Here is a 16,159-nt window from a genome sequence, read left to right as displayed (position 1 = left end):
GGACTTGCACGAAGGAAGAGAAAAGGAAATGAAGAGGAAATGAAATAGGAAACAGGAAAAGTATAGGAACATGTAGAGGACTTGCATGCAAAGGAACAGGAAGAGGAAGGAGGAAGAATGGAACAACGGGAAAGGAAAGGAAACGGAAGGAAACAGAGAGGAAATAAATAAAAGAAAAATGATAAAAATAAAAGAAAGAGGAGTATGCAGAGGACCTGTATGAAAGGAAAAGAAAGGAAAGGAAATGAAAGGAAAGGAAATGAAAGGAAAGAAGGACGGATGGAAGAAGAATGGGAAAGGAAAAGGAAATCAAAGGAATCAGACAGGAAATGTAATAAAAAAAGAAAAAGAAAAAGGAAGTAAAGGAAAAGAAAGACGAGTATGCAGAGAACCTGTTTGAAAGGAAAAGAAGAGGAAAGGAAATAGGAAAAGTATAGGAACATGTAGAGGACTTGCATGCAAAAGAACTGGAAGAGGAAGGAGAAAGAATGGAAGAAGAATAGGAAAGGAAAGAAAAGGAAAGGAAATGAAAGGAGGATAGACATGAAAAGGGCTTGCATGAAGGAAGAGTAAATGGAATAGGAAACAGGAAAAGGATAGGAGCATGCAGAGGACTTGCATGAAAAGAATGGGAGGAGGAAAGAAAAAATTAGAAGGACGAGTAAAAGAACTGGAAAGGAAAAGGAAAGGGCCATGAGTAGGCAGAGGACCTGCAGTAGTTTCCAGCGCATGTTGAGGTTGTCCAGCTGGCGGTTGGTGGTGGAGGACATCTGGACGTCCAGTGGGGTCAGCTGACCTGCCAGATCATTCACAGCTCGAACATCCTGTTTCAGAGGAGCAATCTCCTCACGAAACGCCTGCAACACCCAGCAATAATCCCATTACCATCTTTATCTCTACACATCACCCAAACACACATTTAAATAAATCATCAGCCGGAGCCTTTGGAAATGACTCATACAATGTGCAACAGTGCAACAGCGTCATGTAGGATAAAACTATAAAAATAGCTTTAGGCAGGATGATGATTGACTAGAATAATCCTTAAAGGAATAGTTCACAAAAAAACTTGTATGTTTCTTCCATAATGGCTCTATTCCGCACAATGGGGGTAAAAAAGACCCCCTGTCAAGCTCCAAAAAGGACACTGCATTTGTAGTACTTAGCTTTTTGCCATTTTTGGAGCCTGACAACCCCCAGTTCAAGGTATTGTTATTGTATAGAGGAGCATCCAGATAAACATAATCTTTTACCCTCCACAGAAGAACGAAAGACATTGAGGTGGAGTAACTGATGACTTGGCTGAACTCTTATTGATATCATCCCTAACGATTAAAGGGTTAGTTCACCCAAAAATGAAAATTCTGTCATTAATTACTTACCCTCATGTCGTTCGACACCCGTCAGACCTCCGTTCATCTTCAGAACACAAATGAAGATATTTTAGTTGAAATCTGATGGCTCTGAAAGGCCTCCATTGGCACAATGGCACTTTACACTCTCAAGACCCTTAAAAGGTACTAAAGACGTCGTTACAAAGTCCATCTCACTACAGTGGTTCTACAATAACTTTATGAATCGGCGAGAATATTTTTTGTTCGCAAAAAAACCCTAAATAACGACTTATGTAGTGATGACGATTTCAAAACAAGGCATCATGAAGCTTCAAAGCGTTATGAATCAGTGAGCCGAATGATGATTCGGATCGCGTGTCAAACCGCCAAACTGCTGAAATTTGGCGATTCAAACTGCTGAATCGACTCACTGATTTATAACGCTTCGAAGCTTCATGAGGCCGTGTTTTGAAATCGTCATCACTATAGAAGTCGTTATTTAGGGTTTTTTTGCGTGCAAAAACTATTCTCGTCACTCCATAAAGTTATTGTAGAACCACTGTAGTGAGATGGACTTTGTAACGACGTCTTTAGTGCCTTTTAAGGGTCTTGAGAGTGTAAAGTGCATTGTGCCAATGGAGGCCTTTCAGAGCCTTCAGATTTCAACTAAAATATCTTCATTTGTGTTCTGAAGATTAATGGAGGTCTTACAGGTGTCGAACGACATGAGGGTAAGTCATTAATGACATAATTTTCATTTTTGGGTGAACTAACCCTTTAAGGAGCTTGGTCTGGACTCATCGCCATTGTGCTCACCGTTGTCCTCTCGATGTGATCCTGTAGGGAATCTATGAGAAGGTCTCCCACGGGTTGCCATCCTGCCTTGAGCTCCTCAGCCTGGGCTAGACGCAGGTCTAGTTGGTCCATGGAGCTCTGGAGATCCTGGAGTTTATCTAGCGCTCTCTCCACCTGCTCTTGCCAGGTGTCCGCGTGTCCCATCAGCCTCTCCCAGCGCTCACCCACCTCTGCAGTCTGCTTACGGATCGCCTTGGCCACCTGCTGGGCCTTCTCCTCCGGGGTCAGCTCTACGAAAAACCACAGATGCAAACTCGATTTGAGCTCCGTCTTCACTCCAGTTGACCTAATTTTTCAGAAGCAAGTTCTAAAAGGTACATTTGGATTTTACAGGGCTAAAGCATATAGAGCCCCGGAGGTTGACGTCCCGCAGCCTAAACTCCGCCATTTTGGCAGGCAGGCAAATAAGAAGTGGCATTTATTGAGTATGACTGATTTTATTTGACATACACAACATGGATCGATGGACACAGCGGCGCTGTTTTGGATGGGTTTGTGTTAACCGCTAACAATTTACATTAATCTATTCACACGTTTTCTCTCTTAAAATGTGAGCGCATGTAGGCCTATATGTTAGCATCATCATACATGTGTAAAGAATTGAAGTCTGTCATGTAAAACAAGTTCAGTCTGCCTGCTATTTTATCTGTTAATGTTACTCCTGATCGGAGGCTTCTGTAAATATTTAGTTTATACGTAGATTTAGGCTTCAACTAAGTTTAATGGTGCAACGCAAAGAAATTTAGTAGTGCATGAGTTGTAACTTAGAGCCTATTTACGTCAAAACTAGGCTAGTTGGTGCCACAGGTGTCCTGACAGGAAAGCTATCCGTTCCTTTATCCACACACGTGAAAAGCACCCCGGGGGCATTAAAGGGATCTGTTATGTTTAAAGGTCCCGTTTTTCGTGGTTTTTTGAAGCTTTGATTGTGTTTACAGTGTGCAATATAACATGTGTTCATGTTTCATGTGTAAAAAAACACAGTATTTTTCACACAATTGACTTATCTGTATACCGCTGTTTTCACTGTCCTCAAAACGGCCTGAGCATTTCCTCGTTCTATGAAGTCCCTCCTTCAGAAATACGTAACGAGTTCTGATTGAGCCAGCGGTTTCCGTGTTGTGATTCGACAGCAGCTTAGCGCACGTTGCCCGGGAAGGTCACGCCTCTTACCATAACGGGGAGATGAACGCGCTCAAACTACAGCCCCTGAAGGCCAAACAAAGGTGATTTGACTCCGGGGTGAAAATAACAGCGTCTGAACGACATGGCGACAAACGCAACCGAACCGAACCGAACCGAACCGAACCGAACCGAACGCAACACTTCCTCTTCTCCACAAGGGAGCAATAAGACCACGCCCCCTTTTTCGCGTATTCTTGTGGGCGGAGGTTAGTCAACAAACTGTTCTACTGACGTCATTAAAGCAGGAAGTACAGGGTTATAGTCCAGACCGGCCGTTCGCTGTAGGCTTTGAAAGGGAACTTCTGTTAAATAAAATATCTCGCTTGGCATTGAACTTTGAGCTTTATAATTTTACAGGTATTATTTATGCTCTAACAGCAACATTACACACTAACTAAAGTTTGAAAAATGGGATCACGCAGAACAGGACCTTTAATCTATTACGTTTTGCTGTGTACAAGTCTATGTCTTTTCAATTAAAGTGCGCAGTGAAATCTGCTGCCTTGAAACTCATGCTGGCGCCGGTTGTTCCTGCCTGCCAAAATGGCGTCGTAAACAGAACGGGTCACGTGACCTCCGGAGCTCTATACAGTCTCAAACTACAGAGGAGCCTTAAGGACCATTCACACAAAGAACAATAACTAGCAATAACTATATTAACATCCAAATCAAAGGACGATAACTTCAGAGAGTGCTGCAGATTTGTCATCTGCCACCTTTAAATGAGATGGTTTCGGATTGGCGTTCAATGTTTTTATCAGCAGGGGAAAAACATGTTCTGAATGTGATTGTTCCTCTGAGCCATTGTGGTTATAGTTGTGGTGTGGACTCAGTGGCGTAACTTTGTTTTAAAAAGTGGGTAAAACAGGAGTTAGGGGTTGGGGATGGGGGGAAGAAACCGTTAACAACAGATATTGGGCAGTCTTGGCCTAATGGTTAGAGAGTCGGACTTGTAATCGGAAGTTTGCGGGTTCAAGTCTCAGGTCCGGCAGGAATTGTCGGTGGGGGGAGTGAATAACCAGCGCTCTCCTCCACCCTTAATACCACGACTGAGGTGAGACCCTTGAGCAAGGCACCGAACCCCCAACTGCTCCCCGGGCGCCGCAGCAATATGGCTGCCCACTGCTCCGGGTGTGTGTTCACGGTGTGTTAGCTTGTTAGCTTGGATGGGTTAAATGCAGAGCACAAATTCCAAGTACGGGTCACCATACTTGGCCACACGTCACTTCACTTCACAATAACAGTTGCAGAAAAAACAACATTACAATGTCCAGAAGTCAATTTCAATAGTACATTGAGTTTAATTTATCAACATACAAGTCATGTTTAATGTGAGTGTTTCATCTACTTCAATATATTTAGTTAGTCCAGAGATTATTCACCTCAATGGATAAATACACAGATTTGCATTGAACGCTCTTGTACCTTAATGTTCTGGTGTCAGTGGGTTCTAATCCACCCTCGTATCGCTGTTTTCCCCATTAAAACAATGTCCATCAGGGATTGAATGACAAAAGCATGGACACCTTTTAGTGCATTTGTTTTGTGATTTCACCAGAACAAATAGACAGTCTCCGCAACAGCGTTAAGCGATAGAGCTCGTGTAGAGAGAACACTGTATCCACCCCACTGATAACAGCGGCAACGAACTCTCAGCATGATTGGGGGGAAAAACAGCACAATCCAGTGCCAGATCACCTCTTATTTAACAAACGAACTAAATGAATGCTCTGCTAGTCAACTGGATGTGTTTCATTTGTATTATATGCATATATGCCGCTAGGTATTTCAAAAAGTGGTAGGGACGATATCAAACCTGGCAAAAAGTGCCGGGGACATGTACCACCTGTCCCACCAACAAATTACGCCTATACTTCACTATTCTCATTGAATTGTGATTATTACATATATAGTTATCATTATAGTTAACGTACCGGTTTGAAAACATAAAACTATGCCCATTTTCACACCCCGCTCATTTTTTTGTTGCAGAACATGGTGCGATTTCTACCTTAGTTCGGCATATATAAACATGGACACTGAGGCCCTGTTTACACCTGGTATTAAAGGGTTAGTTCACCCAAAAATGAAAATTAGCCCATGATTTACTCTCCCTCAAGTCATCCTAGGTGTATATGACATTCTTCTTTCAGACAAAAATCGGAGTTATATATTATATATAAGCCGGAAGTAATATATTTTAGTCTATAAAGTTTTAAATATGGATATTTTTCTTACACATACGCATCACTTTGCTTCAGAAGGCCTTTATTAACCCCTGGAGCCGTGTGGAGCAGTTATATGATGGATGGATTTTTTTTATATAACTCCAATTGCATCCGTCTGAAAGAAGAATGTCATACACACCTAGGATGACTTGAGGGCGAGTAAATCATGGGCTAATTTTCATATAAAGGGAATCTAAACAGCTGCACTCTGACCAATAAGAGAACAGTTTGACTCGCATGTGACTTGCATGAACACATTTTGGTACACTTTGAAATGCTGCCTTGTGAAAGCGAATCGAACCAAGGAGAAAACATAGGTATCTGTGAACAATATGCATCACATGACTTAACATGTCATGTCCATTTTATCAAAAACCTCTGTTTACACAGTCCACACTACAAAACTTTTACAAATCTATCCATTTAGGAGAGCGTTTTCAAAAAGCTCCATCTCCGTCTGTCTCAGTCTGGACGGAAGGTCAAAAATATGCATTTTCAAATGAAACAGCCTCAGAAGGCAGTATCATTTTACTCCATACTGTCTGGAACATAGTGTATACGATCCCGAAAATGCTGCCAATGGGAAGCTTACTAGGTTTTAGAATAGAGTAATATATTAACGGTCTATTTTGGGGACCCCACATTTATCAATATGACAACAATTTGACTTGTGAACTTTTCAACTTTTCCATACTGCAAACGTAGTGCTAGGTCACTTAAGAACGTGTTTACTAAAGAGTCCACTCAGCTAATGAGCTAAAGAGAGGTGAGGTTTGCGGACGACAGGAGGCAGATGTTTGGGCAATTTAGAAAGAGTCGAGGGCATGTCTACAGGCAGGTCTACAGCATTAACATCTGCTCTTTCATTCAGCTTCCAGGCTTTTTATGGACGTGAGGAGACACTTTAGCTAATGTCACCGTCACAAACGGCAGGGCTGATTTCTCCATTCCACAAATGCTCACCTCTATCTTTCATCTTTATATTTCTGTTTCAGCCAAGCGAGAATCGCTTTACAATTCAAATGCGTTCAAGCGTTTCTGGAAAGGTTTGAAATTCAATTAAGATCTAGGGGTTGACTGGAAATGAAAGTGACGCTTTCGCAGAGGCTTGTTTATGCTCATTTGATGACGGAGTGCGGAACAGATTGCTTTACATTTTAAAACACACGGATCAATTTGGAAAACATCCCTTTTCATGAACATTAGTTGTGTATGATTTTATCTCTGTAAACTGCTCCGGCTGTGTGTTTGTGCAGGACGGGCAGAGCACACGAGTGTTTATCTGTTCAGATAGCAGAACTCGGAGCTCTGATGGCAGGGATAAGGGAAGATGGGAGCGCAGAGATCGCTCAAGGTCTCTGAATGGGAAATGCATTCGGAGGGCACACATATTGCCAAACGTTTTGGGACGCCTGCCTTTACATGCACATGAACTTTAACGACATCCCATTCTTAATCCGTAGGGTTTAATATGGAGTTGGCCCACCCTTTGCAGCTCAATGAGTTTGTTTCTGCCTTAAATTAATACATTGTTTAATTGATAACAAAAATTGTGCTAACTGAGTGATTTGTATATGTACATTTCTGAAATGCATAACTTGGGCACAGTCACCTCTGATAACAGATCACTCTAAATTGTAGTGCAAACATACATTTTCTGTAAAGCTACTTTGAAACCATATGTATTGTGAAAAGTCGTGATGCACCGATCATGATTTTACATCGGAAAAAAAATCCGATACCGATTTTTTTTCAAGAAAACTGGCCGATTCCGATACCGATTTCCGTATTTTTTTATAATTTTTTTTACACAATAAAAGAATAAAATTATACAAGAACAAGATGTTTATTTGGTATTTAACAGGCTAAATTGGCTTTTGGCTAATGAAAACAAGTCCGCAATCTGAAATTAACAGGAAATTTAATTGGAAATTAAAAGGCTGAAAGGTGAAATTAAAGGCAACAACTGCATATTCTGCAATCCAAACAAAGATGTTACTTAAATCAGCATTCAGTATTCAGTATAAAGAAAAAAAGTCTTTACCAGTGAAATTAAATAAAACCAAAGTATATAATTGTTCCAAAATGTTAAATCAAATAATGTTTAGTGCAACGAAAAAAACTAAGATGCTAAGCGGAACTAAGAACTAAGAACTAAGCGGCTCTTCATTCCCTTCAGCGTATCTCCTTCCCTCAGTTCTCCAGTTTCCGTTTGTAACACACAAGTGACATGTTCGCGAATGATTGCAATATAGGCGTATGTGCACGCGGGCGTACTTCCGGATAAATCGGCAGAAAAATACAAAGAAAACCGGTTTTTGGCCAGTCAACCGGTGCATCCCTAGTGAAAAGCACTATACAAATGAATGTGAATTGATATTTAAAATGATAAGCGAGCGCTGCTTTGTTTTCAGTTTGTTTATCTGCAGTCCTAGTTCCGCATGCTAGTTGGAAGTCGGCTGGAGTCTTTGTGGTCTGTTCAAGCACAACTTTTTGTCGCAAACGGAGCTGATGCGAGGTGACAACACGTCCTTAAGTGAAATCTAAATCACTAAAACATGTTACAGCACACCTCTCCTCAAGCAGCCACATGATGTCAATGGTTCAGCACGAGTTATGCAGCCAAGTTTAATATGTAGACTTAAAGGTTTGCTCAAACTATTAACTCTCAGTATGTGCGGCAGTAATAGTTCCGCTTGCCTTAGCAAACACTGTCTGCTCTAGATGACTTTGCCATTTCCTGGAAGACAGAAAACATTGAGCTTCAGGAAGCTGAAAAGTGGAAAAAGCCTGCAGTCTCTGATCTGCCAATTAACCCGGTTTCAGTGGGCATTCACACACTCCCCCTAAACGCTTGCGGGAACGTGTGCGCATGCGCACATGCTCTCACACACTCGCTCTGCAGCTCTTCTTATATCTGATAACTTATGTCTGATGTTTGCCCTAAATTAGCTTTTCAAGCGGGTCCCAGCGGAAGTGTCCAGAGAGCTGGGGAACTTTGCAGACATCAAATACTGCAGTTAAGAGCGTGTTGACAGGAGGTGTCCGACTTATCAGAGAGTCACTTACATCAAAGAGCATCCCTTAGAGAGAGTCAAAATAAACTCTGCTGGTCTGAGTGGTGTGTGTGTGTGTGTACATGTTTTTCTTCAACCTGAATGCACACAGACTCAGGGGGACTTGTGTCACTGTGGGGACCTAGATTGAGGTCCCCATGAGAAAACAAGCTTATAAATCTTACAGAATGAGTTTGTTTGAAAATGTAAAAATGCAGGAAGTTTTGTGTGATGGGTAAGTTTAGGGTTGGTGTAAGGGAAAATATACAGTTTGTACAGTATAAAAACCATTACGCCTATGGACAGTCCCTACAAAGATAGTAAACCAGATGTGTGTGTGTGTGTGTGTGTGTGAGATGATCTGTTACTGGTCTAAGTTTTTGGACCCACTTTATAACAGGTGGCCTTAACAACTATGTACTAACATTTTAATTAATCATTTGATACAATGCACTTATTGTGTATTGTGTCTTTACATTGTACTTTTTTAATTACATTTTTAATTATACCTGTATGTAATTACATCTGTAATTAATTTCTGTAGTTACATTTGTAATTACACAGTTGACACTTCCCTTACACAAAACCCTACCCTTAAACTTACCCATACCACCCCTTAAACTCACCCATACCACCACACCTGTCCCTAACTTTACCCTTAAACTCACCCATACCACCACACCTGTCCCTAACCCTACCCTTAAACTTACCCATACCACCACACCTGTCCCTAACCCTACCCTTAAACTTACCCATCCCACCCCTTAAACTTACCCATACCCCACACCTGTCCCTAACTTTACCCTTAAACTCACCCATACCACCACACCTGTCTCTAACCCTCCCCTTAAACTCACCCATACCACCACACCTGTCCCTAACCCTACCCTTAAACTTACCCATACCACCCCTTAAACTTACCCATACCACCACACCTGTCTCTAACTTTACCCTTAAACTCACCCATACCACCACACCTGTCCTTAACTTTACCCTTAAACTTACCCACACCACCACACCTGTCCCTAACTTTACTCTTAAACTTACCCATACCACCACACCTGTCCCTAACTTTACCCTTAAACTCACCCATACCACCACACCTGTCCCTAACTTTACCCTTAAACTCACCCACACCACCACACCTGTCCCTAACTTTACCCTTAAACTCACCCACACCACCACACCTGTCCCTAACTTTACCCTTAAACTCACCCATACCACCACACCTGTTCCTAACTTTACCCTTAAACTCACCCATACCACCACACCTGTCCCTAACTTTACCCTTAAACTTACCCATACCCCCACACCTGTCCCTAACTTTACCCTTAAACTTACCCACACCACCACACCTGTCCCTAACTTTACCCTTAAACTCACCCATACCACCACACCTGTCCCTAACTTTACCCTTAAACTTACCCATACCCCCACACCTGTCCCTAACTTTACCCTTAAACTCACCCATACCCCCACACCTGTCCCTAACTTTACCCTTGAACTCACCCATACCCCCACAACTGTCCCTAACTTTACCCTTAAACTTACCCATACCCCCACAACTGTCCCTAACTTTACCCTTAAACTTACCCACACCACCACACCTGTCCCTAACTTTACCCTTAAACTCACCCATACCACCACACCTGTCCCTAACTTCACCCTTAAACTCACCCATACCACCACACCTGTCCCTAACTTTACCCTTAAACTCACCCATACCCCCACACCTGTCCCTAACTTTACCCTTAAACTCACCCATACCACCACACCTGTCCCTAACGTTACCCTTAAACTTACCCATACCCTCACACCTGTCCCTAACTTTACCCTTAAACTCACCCATACCACCTCACCTGTCCCTAACTTTACCCTTAAATTTACCCACACCACCACACCTGTCCCTAACTTTACCCTTAAACTCACCCACACCACCACACCTGTCCCTAACTTTACCCTTAAACTCACCCACACCACCACACCTGTCCCTAACTTTACCCTTAAACTCACCCATACCACCACACCTGTCCCTAACTTTACCCTTAAACTTACCCATACCACCACACCTGTCCCTAACTTTACCCTTAAACTCACCCATACCACCACACCTGTCCCTAACTTTACCCTTAAACTCACCCATACCACCACACCTGTCCCTAACTTTACCCTTAAATTTACCCACACCACCACACCTGTCCCTAACTTTACCCTTAAACTCACCCACACCACCACACCTGTCCCTAACTTTACCCTTAAACTCACCCACACCACCACACCTGTCCCTAACTTTACCCTTAAACTCACCCACACCACCACACCTGCCCCTAACTTTACCCTTAAACTCACCCATACCACCACACCTGTCCCTAACTTTACCCTTAAACTCACCCATACCACCACACCTGTCCCTAACTTTACCCTTAAACTCACCCACACCACCACACCTGTCCCTAACTTTACCCTTAAACTCACCCACACCACCACACCTGTCCCAAACTTTACCCTTAAACTCACCCACACCACCACACCTGTCCCTAACTTTACCCTTAAACTCACCCACACCACCACACCTGTCCCTAACTTTACCCTTAAACTCACCCATACCACCACACCTGTCCCTAACTTTACCCTTAAACTCACCCATACCACCACACCTGTCCCTAACTTTACCCTTAAACTTACCCATACCACCACACCTGTCCCTAACTTTACCCTTAAACTTACCCATACCACCACACCTGTCCCTAACTTTACCCTTAAACTCACCCACACCACCACACCTGTCCCTAACTTTACCCTTAAACTCACCCATACCACCACACCTGTCCCTAACTTTACCCTTAAACTCACCCATACCACCACACCTGTCCCTAACTTTACCCTTAAACTCACCCATACCACCACACCTGTCCCTAACTTTACCCTTAAACTCACCCATACCACCACACCTGTCCCTAACTTTACCCTTAAACTCACCCATACCACCACACCTGTCCCTAACTTTACCCTTAAACTCACCCATACCACCACACCTGTCCCTAACTTTACCCTTAAATTTACCCACACCACCACACCTGTCCCTAACTTTACCCTTAAACTCACCCACACCACCACACCTGTCCCTAACTTTACCCTTAAACTCACCCACACCACCACACCTGTCCCTAACTTTACCCTTAAACTCACCCATACCACCACACCTGTCCCTAACTTTACCCTTAAACTCACCCATACCACCACACCTGTCCCTAACTTTACCCTTAAATTTACCCACACCACCACACCTGTCCCTAACTTTACCCTTAAACTCACCCACACCACCACACCTGTCCCTAACTTTACCCTTAAACTCACCCACACCACCACACCTGTCCCTAACTTTACCCTTAAACTCACCCATACCACCACACCTGTCCCTAACTTTACCCTTAAACTTACCCATACCACCACACCTGTCCCTAACTTTACCCTTAAACTTACCCATACCACCACACCTGTCCCTAACTTTACCCTTAAACTTACCCACACCACCACACCTGTCCCTAACTTTACCCGTATCCCACCTCAATATCAGCAAAAGTGTTTTGCAATACAATATAAACACAGTAAGTACATAGTACTTATTTTTTTATGTAAGTACACAGTAGTTAAGGCCACCTAATGTAAAGCGGGGCCAAGTTTTTAAAGTCATTTCATTTATTGTAAAAGTTACCACAAAAGAGCATATTGATCTATCACTATACATCTGGGAGGATAGTAGTACCAAAGAAATAATGGGCTCTCACCAGTTTTGGGTTGCAGGTTCTTGCGTGGCTCTTCGGGTCCTTCGATTGGCTGGTCGGCCAGAAACATGTGTGCCTGGTCCAATGTGCTGAGTACTAAATGCTCACGCTCCTTAAGATCCGCTCTCAGAGCCTGAAAACACAAACCATTAACATCACATTACAACCTGTCAATCAATGCTGTCCTTAATAGAGCTTAATTATGGAAACCAGCAGTACAGGAATAAGACAAAAATCTGGTGGGAAAACAATTAGCATTAGGAAAACCGTCGACCAATAAACAAGGAGATAGAAAGACAGATGGATGGTGGATGGATGGATGGATGGATTACATAGAGAAAACCACATCTCAACCATAGACGAATCAGAGATCTCCTTCGAGTCAAGAAAACTTTTGTGTTACAAGTCCGACTCTCTAACTATTAGGCCACAACTGCCCCATATACAGAATGACAAAGGGAGGGAGGGAGGGAGGGAGGGAGGGACAGACAGACAGACATATAGATTAGCCAGCCAAGACAGACAGACAGATAGACAGATAGACAGATAGACAGATAGACAGATAGATAGATAGATAGATAGATAGATAGATAGATAGATAGATAGATAGATAGATAGATAGATAGATAGATAGATAGATAGATCGTTTCCTCTAGTGTGTTTATGCTTGAGCATGAGATCAGTGAGAGCAAGATGAAAAAAGAGAGATCAAGAAAAGGTGAGAATGAGGGCAGAGAGAGATTGATCGGGTGGACATATAAAAACAGACACTGAAGTGCAATTGCAAGCACAATCTCAGAGGTCAAACTAGGCATTTCCGCAGGGTCACGCGCAAATTAGCCAAACTAATAGCCGTTCCCTAACTCAGACAAAACTAATTCCTACCTTCGGGCAGCACAGGAGTTCTGTACACACACACACAGACACACACTTAAATGAATAGCCACATCTCAGCGGAGAGGAAAACTGGATTACCATTCCTCTGATAGTTGGGCCCCTAAGGCTCGATTGGAGAGCAGGGTCAAGGCACCCTTCCACACTTCTGAAACGGTCGTTAAACAGAGCCGGAGGAAGTGATAAGCCTTTTAATTACATCCTGCTACAGTAAACCTAGCGAGCACCAGCCGCACATTAGAGGCCCGGATGAGGAGAGCGAGGAAGAGGAGCGGTCCATTAAACAACATTACTGAGACGTTAAGGGCTGATATTAAAGAACAATAAAGATTAGAGTAAAATGGACAAAGAGGCACATTTGAGGTCAGAGAAGAACATTACATATGAGCATGTGCAGCTTGCTGGCTGATACACAGAACTGGATAAACTGTATTCCCCTATTAGTCAACAGACTCCGATAAGGAAGTAAACTAGTGAAAATCACCTGCATTTTTCCCTTCTGTGTTTTAGCTATGGCAGCATTAAAAAGCCAATACACCCACAGCTGTGGTTGCACATCAACTGAATTAAATATTATTGCGTCAAGTTATGATTTGCCCTGACAACCGTAAAAATCGCAATACTCCTTAATAATAATTTTATGATGCTCTTCTTTTCTGCATGTTTCTTTCTCTTCTTATAGTGAGTGCTCACTGATAGCTCCATATATATATTACACAGTTTAAATGCTATAACCTTAAACAGCCTAATTATACAGTTTCATTAAAGGGTTAGTTCAACACAAGATGGAAATTCTATCATCTTTCAGATAAAAACACTAATGTCTACGGTAGAGCAAAATAGAGTAACTTGGCGCTTCAAATAACGATTGTATCAATTACATTGTTACACAAGTAGGCGGCGACAAGAGACTGTTAATACATGTGTGTCATTGAATCATTTATGTAGGAGATTCGCTGATTCGCAGTAATGAAACAAGTAAAGTCTTCATGAGTGAGTCATTGAATCATTCATTCAAGAAATTCGCTCAAATACGCTTATTCATTCAGTAATAAAACAAGTGAAGTCTACATGAGTGAGTCATTGAATCATTCATTCAAGAGATTTGTTCAAATACGTGGATTCATCCAGTAATGAAACAAGTGAAGTCTATTAGTAAGTCAATGAATCATTCATTCAAGATATTTGTTCAAAAACGCTGATTCATCCAGTAATGAAACAAGTGAAGTCTTAATGAGTGAGTCAATGAATCATTCATTAAAGAGATTTGTTCAAAAACGCTGATTCATCCAGTAATGAAACAAGAAGTCTTAATGAGTGAGCCATTGAATCATTCATTCAAGAGATTCATTAAAATACGTGGATTCATCCAGTAATGAAACAAGTGAAGTCTTAATGAGTGAGTCATTGAATCATTCATTCAAGAAATTCGTTCAAATACGCTGATTCATCCAGTAATGAAACAAGTGAAGTCTTAATGAGTGAGTCAATGAATAATTCATTCAAGATATTTCTTCAAAAACGCTGATTCATCCAGTAATGAAACAAGTGAAGTCTTAATGAGTGAGTCAATGAATCATTCATTCAAGAGATTTGATCAAAAACGCTGATTCATCCAGTAATGAAACAAGTGAAGTCTTAATGAGTGAGTCAATGAATCATTTAAGAGATTCGTTCAAAAATGCTGATTCATCCAGTAATGAAACAAGTGAAGTCTTAATGAGTGAGTAAATTAATCATTTAAGAGATTCGTTCAAAAATGCTGATTCATCCAGTAATGAAACAAGTGAAGTCTATTAGTTAGTCAATGAATCATTCATTCAAGAAATTTGTTCAAATATGCTGATTCATTCGGTAATGAAACAAGTGAAGTCTTCATGAGTGAGTCATTGAATCATTCATTCATTCAAGAGATTTGTTCAAAAACGCTGATTCATCCAGTAATGAAACAAGTGAAGTTGTTGTGAGTGAGTCACTGAATCATTCATTCAAGAGATTTGTTCAAAAACGCTGATTCATCCAGTAATGAAACAAGTGAAGTTGTTATGAGTGAGTCATTGAATCATTTAAGAGATTTGTTCAAAAACATCATGATTCTCAATTTTTCCAGTATCGTGCAGCTCTAATTCTATATATCTTGTAAAGATGTCTTTATGGAATTTTGAAGCTTGAGTTTTGGTTGCCTCGACTTTCAAAGGAGGAAAACTCTTAGGTTTCAAATTTCCATTAAAAAATATAATGTGTTTTGAAGATTAATAAAAGTCTTTTGGGTTTGGAAGGTTTTTGATAAAAATGCAAATTCGGGGTGAAGTGATGGCACTTAAAGCTGAAAGATGCTTTAGTAAATAATCTTCCAACATCCACAACAACAACAAAAAAATCGGATGGCTCTTTCATTTCTTCCTCTCTTTTACTATGATGATGACTGTTTCCCCTTTTAAAGCCAAAAAAGCGTCACACTATCATCAGTGCTCTTCCTGAGCTCTTAAAACACTTTTGGCGGACACAAACAGCCAAACACAAAAGGGCACACACATTTACAGTACTAAATGGCACATAATGAATAACCTCTGTGGCGAGAGTGAAAGACCATTCAAAACCATCAAGTGGCAAGTTACTCGACACATCCTGAACGCCTCTAAAAGACTTCCAAACAAGCTTGTTTTTGGGGGCGATGAGAGTGAGAGACCGTATTGTCTGTCAGTTGTAGCAGCATCTTGCCCTTGACAGACTGAAGCTCGGGTCTAAGATGCTGGAATGGAGCCAAAGTGCCATTTATCTCTATAGCAACACACAGCGTCATAGCAACAATAATTACCTCT

At 41.6% G+C, this 16,159-nt stretch overlaps 1 protein-coding gene across 9 annotated transcripts in view; it reads right to left on the bottom strand.

Annotated features, from left to right (window-relative positions):
* Positions 1 to 16,159, bottom strand: part of utrn (utrophin) — a gene marked incomplete at both ends in the record, with an annotated part of 350,347 nt that overhangs the window by 96,991 nt on the left and 237,197 nt on the right. For all 9 annotated transcript variants that reach the window (XM_079802801.1, XM_079802799.1, XM_079802800.1 and 6 more), the window contains 3 exons: positions 711 to 857; positions 2,151 to 2,419; positions 12,447 to 12,576. In XM_079802801.1, coding sequence (XP_079658927.1) covers positions 711 to 857; positions 2,151 to 2,419; positions 12,447 to 12,576 — 546 coding nt within the window. The remainder of the gene's footprint in view (positions 1 to 710; positions 858 to 2,150; positions 2,420 to 12,446; positions 12,577 to 16,159) is intronic.

This window comes from Gobio gobio (genome assembly GCF_949357685.1).
Source record: "Gobio gobio genome assembly, chromosome: 21".
NCBI lineage: Eukaryota > Metazoa > Chordata > Actinopteri > Cypriniformes > Gobionidae > Gobio > Gobio gobio.
This window is presented reverse-complemented; position numbering and strand designations above follow the sequence as displayed.